General features: G+C 45.9%; 1 protein-coding gene across 1 annotated transcript in view; it reads left to right on the forward strand.

The window, feature by feature from the left end:
• LOC144137603 (pancreatic lipase-related protein 2-like) overlaps window positions 1-15,330 on the forward strand; it is a 31,064-nt gene extending 15,734 nt beyond the window's left edge. Inside the window, exons 6-9 of the mRNA XM_077669536.1 lie at window positions 4,063-4,299; window positions 5,361-5,475; window positions 8,245-8,421; window positions 14,984-15,330. Coding sequence (XP_077525662.1) covers window positions 4,063-4,299; window positions 5,361-5,475; window positions 8,245-8,421; window positions 14,984-15,269 — 815 coding nt within the window. The 3' untranslated portion in view covers window positions 15,270-15,330. The remainder of the gene's footprint in view (window positions 1-4,062; window positions 4,300-5,360; window positions 5,476-8,244; window positions 8,422-14,983) is intronic.
• Window positions 15,331-18,775: the final 3,445 nt, after the last annotated feature.

The following is an 18,775-nucleotide window of genomic DNA, read 5'->3' on the forward strand; positions in this document are numbered from 1 at the left end:
GTACTGGGAAGGGGAAACAGCAAGGTTGCGTGAAAAGACAACAAAGTGGGGTGGTCGCGCATTGTCGGTTTTTGCTCGTGCCACAGTCTGCAATCTTTTTCTTTTAGCCAAACTGTGGTACGTGTTACAAGTCCTTCATTGCTCTAGAGTTCGTGTTCAGAGAATACATCGTGTGTTTGCTGTCTTCATATGGTCATCGGTGTGGGAGCGCTGTAGTAGAACTAATCTCTTTCGACGGGTGAGGGAAGGTGGTGTCGGCCTATGTCACATTTATGCCAGACAGCTTGTCAACCGGTTTTTGTTTTTACGAGACTCGCAAGAGCCCTTTCTACGAACTTTCATGCAAAGATCACTAGCCAGTTCATTGCCCATGTTTATTGTCTCCTCTGCGAATGAAAGATGTGGAACAATCAAAGCCTACATGAGGGATGTAGTGGATTCGGTCAAGTTTCTTTCTGTGCGGTTTTCCCTCGAATACCTAACAACCGTATCGAGGAGGACGCTCACCAAGAATTGGAAAGAAATGCTATTCCCGGTACCCCTGTATCGATCGTTATACAGCTCTGTTCTTGGTCAGGATGTTTTATCTCGGGTAAAGAAAATGGCTGTCCCAGCGTCCGTGAAAACATTTTTCTTTAAGTTGCACACCAACACCCTCCCTGTTAAAACTTGGATGGAAGAAAAAGGTTTGTTTGTTCCCTGGCCAACAAATTGTACATTATGTAGAAAACCAGAAACAGTTGAGCATGTTTTCACGGAGTGCTGGGACGCCATTTTTTTCTGGGATGTCTTGCAAAGGACTTTAAAGAAAGACCTGCCCGTTTCACCAGATGGTATACGGTTTCTGTCTGTACAAAGTGATAGCAGTGTGCCGTACGATCTTATCATGGCCCTAGGCCTGCATGCCATTTCGAGGTCGAGGATGGCCGTACGCCATGCTGATCCTGAAGCGCTTAGTGTGAGCAAGTACTTTGCACAAAGTATAACCATGCTGTACGAGATCCACAAGCTACGAGACCCTGACCACGAATGGCTGCCAGTTTTGAAAGAACTGTGTACTTTTGATGTTTATTTTAAGTTTTTCCGTCAGCCAAAGCATGGCAGACGGTTTTTAATCTACCCTTGACTTGATGTGTGTTTTGAAAAACGGTAATAAAAAAAACTGGGCTCGTAGCTAAATCGGCAAGACAACGGGCTCTCGCTTTGTTAGACTGTTAGTTCCAGGTTCGATTCCCGGCGCTACCAGTAAATTCTTTTATTTGTTCGCTGGAGTTTTCTGGTGACACCAACGGTCGCGAAAGAACCCTTGGGGGGTAGAGGTAAAAAGCTTTGCTTTAAAACGTACTGACGTTTCGGCTTCCAGCACGGAAGCCTTGTTCACAATGAATGCATCACCAGAAGTGGGGCGTTTACGTGGGCTTGAGTAATCACTGCAAAGAGCGTGCGTAGATCGGGTTTAGATTTCCGTCGTTATGGTTGACTGCGTTACATGTGGTCTGAATGATTAGTGATTCCAGATGTAGCCGTGATGCTGTAATTTTGTCTGTTGCCACGATTCTTGCGTTGTCCCAATCAATCTTGTGGTCATTCACGACGGCGTGCTCGGCTAAAGCATTGTTGCGGACGCTCTTATTTTTTTTACGCCACCGGCGTGCTGCTGCAGACGATTCCTGTAATTCCCTGATTTTCCGATATAAAGGCCGCTGCTGTCTGCGCAAAGTATCTGGTATACCACACCGCGGAAACGCTCCTTGGGCAAGCAGTCCTTGACTCTCACGAGCTCATGGCGCATCTTCCTAGCTTGAACGTGGGCCACCTGCACGTCATATTCCCGTAGTATACATACCAAACATTCGGTTGTTCCTTGATTGTATGGTACGGCAGTGCACTTCACCGGGGGAGGAGGCGCGTCTCATTGTCCCCGTCGTGTCAGTCAGCGTTCCGTTGCGCTTATAAAGTGCCAGGGGTAACCGGAGTTTGCCATGTGTTCCCGTACTTTTGCCGTCTCAGGCTTCGAACACAATCTTTTAGCACGCGTCTGCAGTATCGTGCTAACAACAGCCCTCTTGTAGGAAGCGGATTGTACAGAGCTGAAGTTCTGGTAGCGGCCTGTGTGGGTATTTTTACGGTATACGTTGAAACGTAGACTCTCGCCCTGCCGAGACACGAGAACGTACATGAAAGGAAGTTTGCCATCGACCTCCTCTTCTAACGTGAACTGAATGGGACGTTCCATACTGTTTAGGGGGGCCGGAAAGCTGTTCGCCACATATTTCTGAACGACGCAAAAACAATCGTCGACATAGTGGAGGAACACTTTCGGGTGAAGGGCAAAGGAGGGTAGCGCCAATGCTTCCAGCACTTCCATCGTCAGGTTCGCCGCCGTGACCGAAATAGCGGCACCCATTGGAGTCCCATGGCTTTGGTTGTAGAAATGACCCATAAAAACGAAGCGCGTATGGCAAAAATCCAGAAGCCTGCGTAGATCTGGTACATCTTTCGGGGACCTCTGCAGCAACGTCTCACCAGCCTTGAGAGCAGCGGTGCATACAGCCAGGTTAATCGGAACGCTCCTGAACAGGGACTCCACGTCGAATGACACCAGCAAGTCATCTTTTTCGATTACGGTGGTGCGAGTATTCTAAAAAAAATCGAAACAATTACGAACGTGAGTGGTCCCTTGACCGACGAGCGGAGCCAGAACTTGGTGGAGGAGTTTCGACAGGCTGTGCAGTGGAGAACGTGTATAATCAACAATGGGGCGCATTAGGACGTCTGGCTTTTGGATTTTTGGCAGTCAATTAAGTGCAGGTGCGGATCCATTCTGGCTGAGGAGCTTGTAGTAGAGTGCTTTGTGGTTCGGGTGAACGGTGAGGAATACGCCGGCCAGCAGCTTTTGGAATTTTCTTTCCACCTTAAGCGTCGTATCCTCGTTCAGGCGGATATACGTGTCACTGTCATCAAGCAGAAGAAGCATCTTGTTCTCGTAGTAGGCTCTATCAAGAAGAACGGTAGCATTGTCTTTGTCGGCTGGCACAGTACTCAAGCCCACTTAAACGACCCACTTCTGGTGAGCCATTCATTGTAAACAAGGCTTCCGTGCTGGAAGCCGAAACGTCAGTACGTTTTTGTTTGAACAGGGCGGCGTCTATTTTTTGTTCCGAATGTACCCTCCCGGCCAGACGGGATTCCGTCATGTTCTCGACTTCAGTTTTATTTGCTTTTCCAAATTACATAGTTCACAGTGAAGTTGTAATTACTGTGTAATTCTCGTCTGCTGTCAATACATGGGCTTCTTCGGGCGGGAAACGGGCAGCCGCATGTTTTCCCACTAGAATAAAGTTTTATTCAAGTAATTCACAAGAAAGGAGTACCATATGTTGAAGGCATTATGTCGCTTACATTGAGGATCAACACCATAGCTATTTTGGTTATACTTCTTCACAGAGTGGAAGGACACTGTTTTTTTAACTACTTACGTCTGATAATAACTTGAACTACAGCTGGTTGAAATAGACTTAATTAACATTCTATTGTTTGCTCCAGGCATGCAAATAGTTGGAACCTTTCGGGGGAAAGAATGGGGCAGCGTTTCAAAACAAGTCAAGCGGCACGCCCGTCTGCCTGTTGGCTCGTTTGACTCAGAGTCGAAGTCGTCGCCAACCTTACCAGTGAGGCGGGAGATTAAAATTACGGTTGCAAGGAACACAGACCATGACTTCTATGTGGACAGCGGTTGTATCCGTTCTCGGGCCGGAATCGATTAATTATTCAGGGTCGAAGTGCATGGGTGGCTGCTCAACACAGCCCAAAACTCTCACTGCAAAAACGGCCATTTGATAAGAAGATCTGGATTTAATAGCAATGCACTGCACAGAACATACTAACGAAATAGAACAGCCCCCTTCTCTTTGGACCCCAGAGTTCAGGTTATGTTACTGTTAATGTTACTGTTAACAGTTACCACGTTGCAGGTACCACACCCATGTTAACAGTAACCATATTGCAGTAACCAGATCCATAAGCAGGATGGTGACGTGTTGTGGCGGCGCTGCTGTGCAGGGGGCCACTGGCAAAGCCTGTGCCACCACCGTCGCGCCCTGCAGCTGTTCACCGAGTCAGCTAGTCCCCTGTGTCCATTCCCGGCATTCCAGTGCGCCAGCTACGAGAGCTTCCAGCAGGGCGACTGCTTCCCGTGCGAGAGGCCGGCCGACTGCAGCTACATGGGCTACTTCGCCGACCGCTCCAAGGCGCGGGGCCGCATGTTCCTCATGACGCGCCACGATGAGCCCTTCTGCGGTCAGTGCTTCCCGAGGTATCGCTTTATCGCGCAGTGTGTGCCTCTAAATGCGGCGAGCACCCTATGGCCACAATTGGTCGACTATTTGCATTAAAATAACAACAGGCCCAAAAAACCGGTCAGCTTGGACGATTCCCACCTTAGAGCTTACTAAGACGTTCGGCGCCCTAACGAGGGTGCCTTGAACCGTTGAGTCAGCGGACGGAACTCTTCAATCTGACGAATCCTACATGTTTTATGTAAGCACAATCGCTCTGTGTCCAGGGTCGCCATGAAATCCCAGCACTTACTTGCATAGGCTGTCTACAATTGGTGCCAAAGTGTGCAGGACTTCAGCCTGTCTGCAACAAATACTCGATAACGGCTCGTACGTACGAAGAGCGGATAACCCACCAGCCACAATTCCCCGCCGCGCCACACTCCCTAGCTTGTGGCACTTTGTGTGGACTACTGTTGTAGCGTTCCACATGTAGATACCCTCTAACCCCCTTTCTTTTTATCCCACATAGGCCTATTCCCCACTTACGCTCTTTGTAAAGAAGTTTATTGAATTAAGTGTTTCACACGAACATATTGTGGTTCATTTCTGTTCATTACGTAGCCCTTCCACTGTTTTTTTTAGAATGTAGATTTAATTTTTAGCAACATTGTTTTTTTATTCAATAACGTGACCTTGGTGCCGTCGTCACTTCTGGTGATGAAGGGCTGACGCGTTTTCGCGGATGATTGATGGGCATGGCTCCTGCGTACGCGTAGCTCCAGCAGAACATCGCTCAGTGAGGCCAGTAACGCTATCGCGTTAAAAAAAGTTTTCGCGAAACTTTTCCCTTTGTCACTTAGGAAGCATAGATAAGACCTGCGAGGTAACGTTCACGACGAATGCATATAAAGGGAAGCAGCATAGTTTTGATAGGCGCGGCTTGGTATAACGACCTCTGCTCCGTAGTCCACATAGCGTCTTTAGAAGGTATACGCTAATTGTGGCTGCACTTCTGAGAAAATTGTAGGTTTTCGGTGCACTGTTACTCATTGTTTATTCTTGTTTGCCCTATTGTTTCAGCCAGCCAATACAAGCTCATTGTAAACAGCTCGGCTGACCAGGAACCGTCATGGGGGAAAATTGAACTCGAGCTCTTCGCCGAATCAGGCGCTAACGAAACGTTCAGCGTCACAACGTAAGTACGTTTTCAGGCAGGTAAACGTCAGCTTTGAGTGTTTGTTTTTTGCTGCAGCACAAATTCAGGGAACCATTTTTTTTGGTAATTGCTATGAACATCTTTATGGAATCCTTGCTTTAGCGGATATTATTTTGGTTTGCGTTGTGACTGGTGGTATATATATATAATGGGCGAAAATGTTCAATTCTGCTAAACCAACACGATAGCTAAAGACCCGATTGGAATCATTAAGGCTCAAGTGTTATGTGCCTTTAGCAAAACTTGCTGTAGGGTTAGTTGCTTGTTGTGCTATGCCCAGCCCAATACTACAAACGATGAGGTTATGTGCCCCATAAGGCGAAAATTCCGGCGCTGTGACCATTGGATTTCCACAAAATTGTATGTGCGGGTGCAATTTTGCTTTTGATTGAAATTGTGCAAGAGGAGAAATAAAGCATGAAAAACAAAGAACAAAAACAAAACTAGAGAGCGCCTATGGTGGCTCCACGATACCGCGTGACTCGTGGCTCCGTAGAGCACCAGGTGGCGTATTTCCAAACGCTTCGCTGCACAGAGCACCCAAGTGACATGTCTGTTCTCGCGATGGAAAACGGTAATTCAACGTGGTCATTGGCTGCGCCCAAGCCTAAAGCGACCTAAAACATACCAAATCACCATTATTAACAAAAACAAAGCGTAGATTTGAGATTTGTTGTTGTTGTTGTAATCCTTTATTTCGAAGGGAAGGCCATAAAAAAAATTATATTTAGGAAAATATACGCAATTAAAAAAAAAATAACCCACGAGATAGACCTGCTGGGGTTCGAACCCAAGCCGTCAGCGCCAGCACTCAGTGCTCTACGTCAAGGCTACAGAGCCAGAACGGTGGGTTTGTTTTAGCAGGAGCCTAAAAGAATAGCGCGCGCAGTGACATCACACATGTCACGTGCGTGCTCTGTGCAGCGAAGCGTTTGGAAACACGCCACCAGGTGAAGCCGTCAGTTTTTCTGGTGGTCCTTGGAGGTGTTTGGTGTGGCTTGTTTCGTTGTGTCAGTATGGAATGTGCTTCTAATTTGGCTGTACCAATAGTTTCTGCAGCGGCTAAGTGCGGTTGACTACGCCTATGCTCCCACAAGGCTGGTGCTCCGTTAGTGCACAATGCAAGCAGGAGAAATAATTCTTGCGCACTCGAGCATCGGAAGCATACTTACGGGTTCCAGGGAATTTTTGTTATGGCTGTTGTTGTTGTTGCAAGCTTTAATAGAAACAAAGGTCTGTGGCCATTCGGGAAAGAAGGGGGACAAGAGAAGGGGTGGCTCAGTCCTCATGGAGGTTGTTATTAGCATAAATGATTTTTTAGCATAAATGGAAATGTCGCAGACGGTATCCTGTGACAGTGATATGGAGTCAATCGAAGTTGTGGTGCCGTGTTAAGGAGGAGTGAATGTACGAAAGCGAGAAAATTAGAGGCATTGCCAGATGTGGTTGGGATTGGCTGTGATGGGGTGGTGACCATAATGACATGAGGGGGTGCTTTGCGGGTAATACTATTTTATCATCATCTATGGCACAGTGCAAGTGTTGGGGCGATTTGTGGTCTAGTTATGTTCCGGAAGGTGCTGAGGTGGCGTGGAGGTGTGAGAGCCTTGAGGAGTAGTTGTTAGTTCCTTGTGTTTACAGAGTCTGATTGCGGGTACTAAGTACGTCACGAGCCGCTGAAGTGCGATAATAATGTTGGTTGGTTGGAACCATGGTGACAATGGCGCGTGCCTGCTCTGAGGGATTTGCGAAATCAGGTTGGGATGTCATAGTTGAAGAAGGTTAAGAACTAAAACTAAGCAAGAATCGAAGTGAGAAAATTTTGGGCAAAGTAATTCTAACAATTTCGAGAATCTGAAAAAATAACAAAAATCAATACCGATGCAACAATGGCTACTTTAACATCCACGAAAAAGAAAGTAGGTGAAACGCTTTCCTAACTGTAAACGACCTGTTTCCGCAATAAAGCAAAGAAGGGCGGGACAAACATCCCAGTGGCAGTACCCGGGTCCCAATGTAGCAAATCGGTTTTAACTGGTCTTCATTTTCTCGATCGTTTTGAGGTTTCGTTATTGTACCCTAACAAAGTGCCCTGATTAATGACAATACAGTCGATTCGATATCGCATGTGCATGCTTTTTTCGCGGCAGTACCCACATTTTCTTTTCGCTTCTTTTTCTAAGAAATAAACTCTTAGTTAAACGGCTTTTCCGTTATCAGTCCGCCTTTCATGACTATTCTTAACGCGCACTTAGCTTCCGCATAAGGACAAATATACAAAAAAGAGCATTTTTAGTGTAAAACCTTGAAGTGCTATATTGCAGAAAAACGCACTTTGTCCGTTGAAAAAATGGCCGCTAAATGAGAAAAGTCACTCACACAAATAGGCATTTAGGCCACAGTGCGTATGTGGAGCACTTCCTATTAATTAAATTGATTGGTAGAGCAGGGGATTAGGTACACTGGCGTTCTTGTGGCAATCGAACTTGGATCTGGATAGTACAAGCCGAATGCGCTTCACAATGATACATCAGCACGTGGCCAGCGACGGAACAAAGATAGCGTCGTGGGTGCTGCGCTAACGTCTTATCGCGTAATGGAGGACGTGACGACGCGTGAACAGAACAGGTGCACATGCCTGCGTGTAAGTGTGCGCGCGCGTTATGCCCTCTATGGAAACATACTGCAGCAAAGAACAAGTGGTGTTGCATTCGGGGTGACTAACGTGTCTTCTGTGAAACAATGCAGTGATGGCCACGAGCTAAAAGCCGGGCAGGGTGACAAGGTCCTGGTGGCCGCTCACCCGGCCGTGGTGAACATCACGCGGGTCGTGATCAAGTACACTAAATATCGAGGGTGGATCTACGGAGGGAAAGACTCGTGGTTCATCGACAAAGTGGCCATCCTGGACAGCTTCGGCTACACGTGAGTGTCCCTTTCAGATAGACCGTCACTCTCAGCTGCGGGGGACACAGCGCTCCTGCTCGTTTTAATCGCCAAACACTGAAGGGAGTTGGAAATATGGTCCAAGTACGTTATCAGATAAGAGTCTTGACTACATGAGCATTTTGTGCCTGCTCTGTCACACTAATTTACTGGCCGTAAAGTTGCGTTCGAAAGTGCCGTTTCTTAGACGATTTGCTGACGTGTGCTTTTACGACACCCATAGACGAGTACGCACGCAGGGCTAAATTAAGCGGACTGCGGGAACTTTAATGAACACTATGTGCGTTCCCGAATGACATCTTGATATTTACCATAATACGGATTGAAATTATGGTTTAAAAGTCTGGGGCAGCATGAAAACATACTGAGAAATCTGCATAAATTCAGACATATGTGTGCGAATGCTTGCATTCTTCTGCCGTTTGTCTGGAGTGTGAGTTCTTTGCAGCAAAAATATGGGTATGAGGAGCGATAGACGTGGGAATGTTTTATTCTTTATGATTTCCCTTTTGTTTTCTTTGATTGATTGATGATGATATTTAACCCGCCGATGCTACACAGGCGATGAGGTGCGCCATTGTGAGGGCTCCGGATGAATTTTGACCACTTAGGGCGAAAACTCCTTGCGCCTTGCGCCGAAATCTCGACAACACGGGCGTTTTTGTTTCTTTTCGCCAATGATGCAAACTCATACCATTATAGCGATGAAGTGCCTTTACTTCGCTCAGTAACTTTTTTTTCCCGACGATGCAAGGTATACCCCCAGTTTACGCTATTTGTATTCGTATTTTAAACGTTCTTTCGCTGGCTTTTTTGTTTATTCTTCGTTAAAGGAGAGATCTATAAAACTGCATTTTTTTTTTCATATCATTTTTGTGAAAATTTTATTTGTTATATTTTTCTTATTTTCTTGGTTCTCGAAGTTGTGTTCGACTATTAACTCCATTTAAGCTATACAGTGATTGAAGGCATTACTTTCGCCAAATCTGCATTTTTTGGAAGTGTAGGGCATTGCTGGGTTCGCATTTTCGCTATTTGTTTTTTGGTATTTCTAGGTTGTTTTGCGGACTTTTCCCCTTAATCTTCGCACTTTCGGTGAGATATGTATGACGTATATTTTTTTATTTTTTTTTTATATTTATTCTGAAAATTTTAGTTTCCCTATTTTTCTTATTTTCTCCTGTTTTTTTATTTTCTCCCTTTTCAAAATTATGTCCGACCAATTATCTCCATTTACATTTTTATAACCACTAAAGGCGTTACTTTCGGCCAATCTGCATTTTTGTGGAAATGCAACGCCCTACACTGTTCGCCACTTTCGGTATTTTGTGTCCGTATTTTGCGCGTTATTTAACGTTTTTTTTCGTTTATCCTTTGGTTTTGGGGGAGATGTATGAGATGCATATTTTCGATTTGGTCAGATCATTATTGAGAAGATTTTCTTTTTTCTGTTTTTCTTATTGTTTGGCTTTTCAATGTTTTGTTGTACATATTGTCTACATTTACGCTATTATAGGGGTTGAAGGGGTTACTTCCGCCAAATCTATATTTTTGTTGAAATCCAGGGCGTTACACTGTCCCGGCTGGTGGTGGTGGGAGGGGGTGGGGGGTGCTGGGCAAGTAATACTACGCATTAAAACAGAATGACATCGTTACGGTAGTGAGGAGGTAGCCGCAAATGAGGTGGCTGCAAACAACGGATGGCGTTATCTGTTTCGTGACTGCGACAGCAAGAACTAAAGTCGTAAATTTTCAAGAAGTTATATAATAAATTACATGGTTTACACTGGACTCCGCGACGCCAAATAGGCGTGCGTCAGACTCACTTGGCGTGAACGGAAAAGACGACAACCACCAGTATACTTACATCGCCTGCAATGCAAAACAAGCAAAGACAAGGGGAAAACACAGACAACATACTAATTAAAACGCATGAGAGCCAGCTGACACCTCAATTTTTGTTATTAGACTTGCACTAGTGCCAAGAGCAAAACTTGGTGAGCAAGAAAAACCCAGCAAAAAAGTTTTCATTAATCAGTAGTATAAAAAAAGAAAGCCCTCATTCTATCACCATAGACTTCTCGCTCAATGTACCGTCAAGCTCTCAAAAGTTTGTTGCCTTATTTAGATTACAAAAGCCTGACTTCTATATTAGCAAATCCTATTGCCCAAACTGAAGAACAGTATCCGCAGCAACAAAAACAACAAGAAAACAAGCAAAGCAAACACACTTCTATCCAGTGTGAAATACAGAGGAGCTGTGGTTCTCTTACCCCAGCTCGAGCCTCAACGGGCGCTTGGCCGAGAATGTCAGCGCCGTCACCACGCAAATTCTACGGTTCGCGCAAAGCAATCGGCGGCACAAGGCTCCCTCCCTCCTCCCTCCTGGAGTGGGAGGGAGAGAAACCCACCCCTCTGAGAGCGCTGCGCCCTCTGTCGGTAGGTCTAGGAACCGGGAAGCATGTAGGGGACCTTCAACGCCCTAGAAAGCAGAGATTTTTTCCTCTCGCTGTCTCTATTTGAGCAAAGTTTAGACCAGCGCACAATATCGCAGCCTGAGAAATGCAAGTTCATATCCTTCCACAATAATACCGATCCTATGCCGATAATACCGATAACGCCGATAATACCACGCTAGTTTAGGGCGATTTTATGATTAAAGCAGATACTTGAATTGAGAAGATACTATGCAGACTGAAAGAAAAGAATGTCAGTGCGTATAATGATGGCGGCATTAAAAATGTATGAAGTATTAATGTTTATCGAAGAGACGTCTGCTTTAAAATAAGCCTACAAGGAGCAGCTTAAACTGTACAAGACATTTTTGTTGCCTAATGTCAACAAGAAGATAAAATTCCTCGTTTTAAGAATGAAATCTTCGTGAAAGCCACCTGTACCGCCCTCGCCAACCAAGCTAATCGCATTGTTGACTAGGTGTGCGCAAATTCGCCGCTGTTTCATTTTTCCGGCAGAGGCATTGGACATACGAAAAGCTACGCTTGAAAGATAAGATAAAGGTACTCTAATTGTCCGATTATTCATATTCTGCTGTGTATCGATATTAAAAAAAAGCGCTTGTACCTCCACGTTGCTTAAAGTACGGTTAAGAAAGGGGAGAAACGGGGTGCACAAGGGGGTGAGAGAAAGAGTATGTGAAAGAAGGAGGTTTTATTGAGCCTTTAAAGGGACACTGAAGTGAATTTGTCAAGCTCCTGTTTTTACTTGCACTGCGTAGACTGGCTCAAATTAGCACACTTTTCATCGTTTATCCAGTTGACAAATCGGTAATTATTTTACAAAGCGCGAAGGAAGAAAAACTACCATGCGCGGTTTGCGGCGGCCGCACCAACTAAGCTGTGATGTTGGGAGGAGGGGGCACCGTGATTGGACGATGCCTAAGGTTAGCAATCATACAAGTTTCGGTTTCGGTTTCGGTTCTGTAAAACAACATGTTCGACATCCGATGGCGTCGTTGGATGGGCATTCTCAATATTCCAGTAATCGTAGTACCGCGCTTCTGCAATGTTGTCGGCTGTAAAATGCATAAGATAATCCTCCCAGGACGGCTTCGAATTGTAGCATTCACTAGCCGAGGCCTACGCAGTGCATGAACGCCCTCCGCGTCCCCGCAGACGCGCAAATGCATGTGCTTTTCCCCCGTATTTGGAGCTTGCCTCACTCATGCCTGTATCGTAAAAAGCGTGTTCGCACCAGGCCAAGGGTCTGTTGAGATTCTGGCCTGTGCCCACTGCCCGCAAGCAGACGGTGCTTATGGCAACAGTACGCCAACAAGAACTCGCTAGCGCGCCAGTGCCAGGCTTCACGAGTTCTGCGGACTAGTTCGTGGAGCAGTGAACGTTTCGGCCCCCAAAAAGGTGAACCCAGTATAGAAAAAAAAAAAGCTTGTACCCGCGGGGATTCGAACTTGTGACGGGCAAACACTTGCCATGATATATCTAGCGCTGCAGACCACACGGCCACGGGCGAGAGCAGTGCGGCGATGGAAATATAAGGTATATAATGTATAACCAGTTTACACTTTTATTTAGTTTTAGTATTTCAAGCATCTTAGGTGACTATTTGTTGTATTCCGCTCGTGCAGTAAGCGTAACCCGAGTTTCCACAATAGCTCACGTCTAGCAATTGCATTTCTTAGACGGAAAAGCGTTCGCAGATGCGTAGTCGTGCTGCTGACCGCTGTGCTTGTTCGCCCAGCGCAAAAAAGTGCTTCCCGCACCGTAGTTTTACGCTGTACGGTAAAAATATCAGTTGATTTTATTTCCTTAGTACCTATATTGACTTCGCTGACTCTTCTCCCCCTTCAAGAGGCCTTATATTTTCCTACTGGCGTACCAGTCAGCGAAGCGTCGCATGTGCGCTTGTGCAACGCTTGTGTGAATCGACCTTGACTTGGAGCTAGATACAGTGTACAAACTAACCAAGTAAAGAAAGGCACATTCTTCCATTCACAAATGTGTTGTGGCTTGATCGAGCGAATTGCGACGACCCGTCGGCGGCCGGCGGACTAAACGTTGGGCCGACTGACTCGGTCGCGGAAGGTCGGCGAGCCGTGCAGTAGCGCAGCCAATTGCCAGCTCCTCTCCTGCTGACGTCACACGAAAACGCCAAAGAAAATGGGCGAGAGTGCAGAGAGGAGGAAAGCATTTTCAAATTGATTTTTCTACTAAATAAATTCGCGTAAACGCGCTCAGAGTGGTAGAAACAGGGCCTAGGGACTTTGGACTACAATTTGCGCTTGTAATCCCGCATTGTTTACAAATCGCTTCAGTGTCCCTTTAAAGGCCCCTCAGGTGAGGCATGGTGGCCGGCGTACCGGTGACCGTAGCAGCCCTCGCCATGACCTCCCGTTGGATAGTCAGGTCGGAGCCTCCCATCGCCTCAGCCCAGTGTCCACCGTCTTGTAAGGAGCAATGGCGGTTGTGAGGACTGTTTTAGCACAGATGTTCGACCGTTTCGACTGCTCCACCAGCAGGGAAGTTGGGAGAGGGGGAAGTTGTAGAATAAATACCTGGCTGGTGGTGGCGACAACCAAGGGTATTGGTTTGCCCCAGTCGCCATAGGTGTTCCTAGGCGCAAGATAAGGCAGGGTGGGCTTGAAATCATTCAGACGGCACCAGCACCGTAGGAGACGCGCACTAAAGGCAGTAGAGCCATTTCGCAGCCGCACAGAATTTGTTACATGTGAGTTCGCTTGCCTTTTAACCCAAACTGCGTCATTTCGGTATGCTTTGGACCCACATTGGGTGATTCTAGGCCCCTCGCAGTGGGCAAGACTTACCAGCCAGCGAAATCAACGTCCGATTCAGGCGCCACAAGTCGCCTCATCGGATGAGCAAGAGACTTGGTCGACAAACGACCTCAACTCAAACTAAAAATTGGCGCGTATCTGCTCCTTTTGTTGCAAATGTCGACAAAAGACGATAGTCTTTGTCGACATTTCCCAAGTAAATACATCCCTTCTTTTTCCCACTAACCTCTCATGCTCTTCCTCTTCCGTCTTGCTCCACCTAAGGTAAATGCGCTAAAGTATTTGCTCAAGTCAATTTAAATTTACTGTGTTCACTGCTCTAGGCCGGGTGCCTCGATGCCAGCGCTGCCGTACGGCGGAGACGTGCGTGAATTGAAGCGCCTTACTTCAACATTTATAGAACCGCGTTGCCGTACTCCACGTGCGTTCCAAGTAGAACGTGGAGCCTATCTAGTGGATCCTTTCGTAGCTGTTGCCGTTTGATTTCTCAAAATGCCGCCATAAGCTACAGTGGCGGGACGACAGCAGGTGACGGAGTGAATCTTTTTCTGCAGTGGATGTAGTATTTCATTTCGCGAAAATTAAGCATCTAGGAATTTTTTATAAAGGAACACTGTAAAAATCACTTATGTATTAAGTTTCTGTCTCATATTTGCGTAATGTCTTATTCTTTTTTCAACAACGTTCACAAGCATGAACATTGACACCGTATGTTAAGGTTTGGTTGAGTATATAAGACTATTGCGCATACCTTGTTTCACATTGGCCGGGTGGCTGAATCGAGACACGGACAGACATACCAAAATTTCTTGGTCTAATTTGCCCAAGAAAGGCTGTCGTCTTAAAAACAGTTTTCTGGGCGTCACATCAACTGAAGTGCCACAACTAGGATTGATAACAAACAGGCATGCTCAAGCCGTTGTGGGTTGAGCGTCATGAAACTCACCTCAACGTCGCCTCTTACCCACTCATACCGAAAACTCGAACCCACATCAAACTCAAACATAATTATTAAAGAGTGGTCTCTGATAGACTTGATTTCACGAAAGCTTCATGGCGGTCTTTGAAGACATAATAGGCTTACACGAACAACGCATGAAGGGTGCCTCCATTTTTCGGAGTAAAATCGCCAAATGCGTGTTTGCGACTAATACTGTGAAGACTATAATGTGAAGTTTATTTTTCACGCAAATCTTTGGAAGGTCTTCGAGCAAAAACAGAGGCGTATAAAAATTTCACTAAACTGCTAGCTTTTTTTTATCCTTCGTGCAGAGTTTCGTACTGCGGCCTCCGCACACGTCTGCCGGACGGACAGCCCGTCAAGCTGCGAGTGCGGCCCGAGGACTGCCAGCCTCCACCGTCACAGCGCGTGGCCCGCCTCATCTGGCAAGTCCTCAGCGATCCTGTGCTGGGCAGCCAGCCGAGGCCCCCGCGCCTTGTCTGGACGCTCCGGCTCGAAGACGCCGCCGAAGCCGCTGCGTCGGCAACCACACTGGTTGGCGCAGGACTAGTCGACGCGCGTCCGCTGCCACTCACACCACCAGCCCGGAAACCTTGAGCTGCCGAATCAGCTCTCGATTCGGTGCCACGGGTGTCTTCCCGAGCTTGCAGGTGGGATTGCGAGGGTAAGAAGGCTTCCCATGCTTTAACTAACGTCTGGGAGAAGTGATTGAGCAGCTTAAAGCTTTGTGCTGCTGCAGACGATGAAACAGGTTCGTTCTTTGCCTGTGATGCATTTGCGCCATAAAATATTATCATTAATCAATCAACTGATCCCGTCCGTCGATCGCGGGTAGTTTGCCAGGTGGACGTGAGAAAAAAAAAACTTCACAGCACGTCAACCATGCCCAGTTGATATAAATTAATATGGAGCATTCCACTCCGGTGCGTGTCATAGCTGAGGTGCAATTTGTCCGCTTACAACATCCTACATTTGAAAAACAGCGTTACGAAGCTAATTCAAGAGTACCGAAATTCCCGGCCGGCCTATCTGAATGCACAACGGCTCTTCAAGGTTCAAATACGATAGTTTGCATCGTGGAAGGAGGATATGTCTTCTTGGATGGGGCCTGTACATTATATGACCAGTATACGTTTTCTATGTGTTGTGAGAACTGAATCTACTATACGGTAGGGGACGGCTCCCTCTCTTGTAAATCTTAGCACGAAATTGACTGGCGCATTTTATTAAGCCTACATTTATTTGCGTTCGTCTTAATGTATCAGTAAATAAAGGATAGTCAAATTTCGATTAAAAGATAGTTTGTGATTCATTTCGAAATCATCTTTTATTAACATTTATGCGCTTCCCAGACAGGTCGTGGGAGCAGGGCAAAAGGTTCAATAACCTTTTTAACCGTGAACTTCATCCCCCGTCTAGAGGTGACCCGGAGCGGTGGCTCAGTGGCTAAGGCATGGTGCTGCTGAGCCCAAGGATGCGGGTTCGATCTCGGCAGTGGTGGCTAATTTTCTAATGGAGTAAGAAAGCCAGAAAGCACATGTGTCTACGTTTAGACCCATATTAAAGATCCCCACATGGCCAAATTAATGCGGAGCTGTCCTCTACGGCGCTCCTTGTAGACCAGGTGTTGCTTCGGCGCGTTAAATCCCACAATCTTCAGCAGTCTGGACACTGCCAGCCACTACACTGTTCTGATCACTGTTCTGATAGCGATCATGTTTAAAAAGAGTAAAAGTATGAAGTAGCTGACCGATGTAATGTATTTGCTTTTGTCCCAATTTACTTTGCGGGGGATAATAACACGAGCGACCATAAATACTAATAATGATGCGTAAGTTTGCAGATGCTCCTAAACCTCAGTGTTTGTTTTTCGGAAACAAAGGGATTTAAACAAGAACGCTCTCGACATACAAATCTTTGCCTCGGGTATTAATGTTCACCCTAAATGTACCATTGTCTCTCTCCATAATTATCACAACACTCTTCTTGCTCTTGCGAATATTTATGTTACATTTTTTTCGCCAAAGAAGATATCTGTATATGAACGTAAAGTGAGGCCCAGATTGTACGCATAATTGTGGTGTTATTTGCTTTTTTCTTCTTTTTCACATTCAGAGGCGAATTGGTGAAGCAAGTACAAATTACCCCAAAGATACAGCTACGGCATGACATTCCAGTTGCTGCTGGAATGAAATCCTTCCAGCCACGAAGAAGACAGATTACTGTGCTCAGGTTAGCTTACTCTTTTTCCTTTTTGGTCACCCTTAGTGGGAAACAAACATTTTTGCTAGGCGCCGGTAAGAACTGGTTCCATGCCATGTTCTTGTTTTCAAAAATAACAAACTTTGCGTTGGGGTGAAGAGAAACAGTTTTTCAATGAGCGCAGTTCTACGTATTGAGGGCATGCGGCACAAAATATGCGTTCAAATTGTTTAAAATGTGCGTTCAAATTGTTTATTTTTATATACAAACCAGGTAGAACTTGTTAATTTTTCAAGTTATTCTTTGAGGGTTTTGTGTTATATAAATCTTTATGATGTTGACCATGAATTTTTACAATCTTTTACTTTCTCAATGTTGTTGATTTCAGTACTTTTAACACTTTAATTTTTATTATAATTCGTTATTTCATTGTCTCAACCATATTTATATCTAAAACGCTTGGGCGTGCGCGAGCGTGCGTGCGTCCGTACGTGTGTGTGTGTGGGTTTGTGTTACCGTAGAGAGTGTTTCATTATCTACGGTTTCGAGGCAAGGTGCAGTAAATAATTCTAATCAATTTTGCATAACGAAGAGGATATAAGTTTAAAGGGCTAGGAAAAATTAGCTCTTTTAATGGGAAAGAATCTGATGCCCCTTAAAGCAGAATTGTGGTGTCCGGTGTCTCCGTGACCTAACGGAGTTCCAAAAACAGACGACAGCGCAAACTGAATGAAGGCACAAACAAAGAGAGAATAAGTGTGTCTGCGATTCTAACGTCTGTCCTACAGAATGCGATCCCTACAGACACACCCGCAGCATGGACGATCACTGGCTTTGGAAGACAAAAGTTAGAGCGTGTAAATGGGTCGTGGCCTTCTACACAAAAAGTGTATTAGACGCACTGCTCAGGCGTACGCGAGTGATTCGAGCATGCTAATAGCGTAAGTGGCGAATTACTTTTATGTTAATATTGAATACGTACGGCTTACAAGAGCGAAAAAGGAAAGAAAGGAAGAAAATAATCCTCCTCCTAAAGCAGCAGAAGAAAACGAAAAGGACTAATCAAGAAAAGGACCTTACAGGTCGTTATGAGAGGCATAATCGCACCCCTGGAGGACAACAGTAGCAATTTGAACATCCTAGTTACGAAAGTAGCAAAGCGTGTTTACGCAAGAGGGCATATGCAGGGCTGACCAGGGCTATAGGCGACGCCTTTCAGTCATACTGACAGAGATAGAAGCGAAACGGCGCAAAGAAAAAAAGGGTCACAAGGATGATAATAAGAGGACGCAGTCCCACCACTTGCAGCCTGCATGAGTAATTTGAGCATGCTAGTTAGAAAAGTTCCAAACACGTGTTCCCTAATTACGTATTTGTGTCGCTAAAAAGCATGATCAGTCATAGTAGCACAACGAAAGCGTACCAATAGGAAAGGACCCTGGCGATGGTACTGAAAGGATAATGTCGCCACTGGACACGTTTCTGTATGTCTGCGCTGTCTCTACTGCCATGAACTCTGAAGTGCGACACTTGTGGCCCATGTAAAACATGGTCGCCCACGAAAGATCGCTTCAGAATAAGATTTCAAGGGAACGCATCTGTGCCGCACAGCGAGCAAACAGGCAGCCGCTCGCTGCAGCTTGAAGCGCCCTCTAGCCGATACTACCGTAACCGTTACGACGCGAAGACTACACTCAAGACCTATATGCTTTCCGTGACGAAGACGTTGCCGTAGCAGAAGAGGACATGCAGTAATCCCTCGTTATAACAAAATCGATGTACTGGAAATATCGCATTATTCGAAATTTCCTCTCCTCCCAACCGAAACGCACGCATTTTAGGCCACATTACTCGAAGCGCACGAAGAGCTTGACCCGCTTAGAGCGAAGTGGTGAACGGAG

This window comes from Haemaphysalis longicornis, unplaced genomic scaffold, assembly GCF_048455015.1.
Source record: "Haemaphysalis longicornis isolate Haplotype H1 unplaced genomic scaffold, Haemaphysalis longicornis Haplotype H1 scaffold_41, whole genome shotgun sequence".
Lineage (NCBI taxonomy): Eukaryota > Metazoa > Arthropoda > Arachnida > Ixodida > Ixodidae > Haemaphysalis > Haemaphysalis longicornis.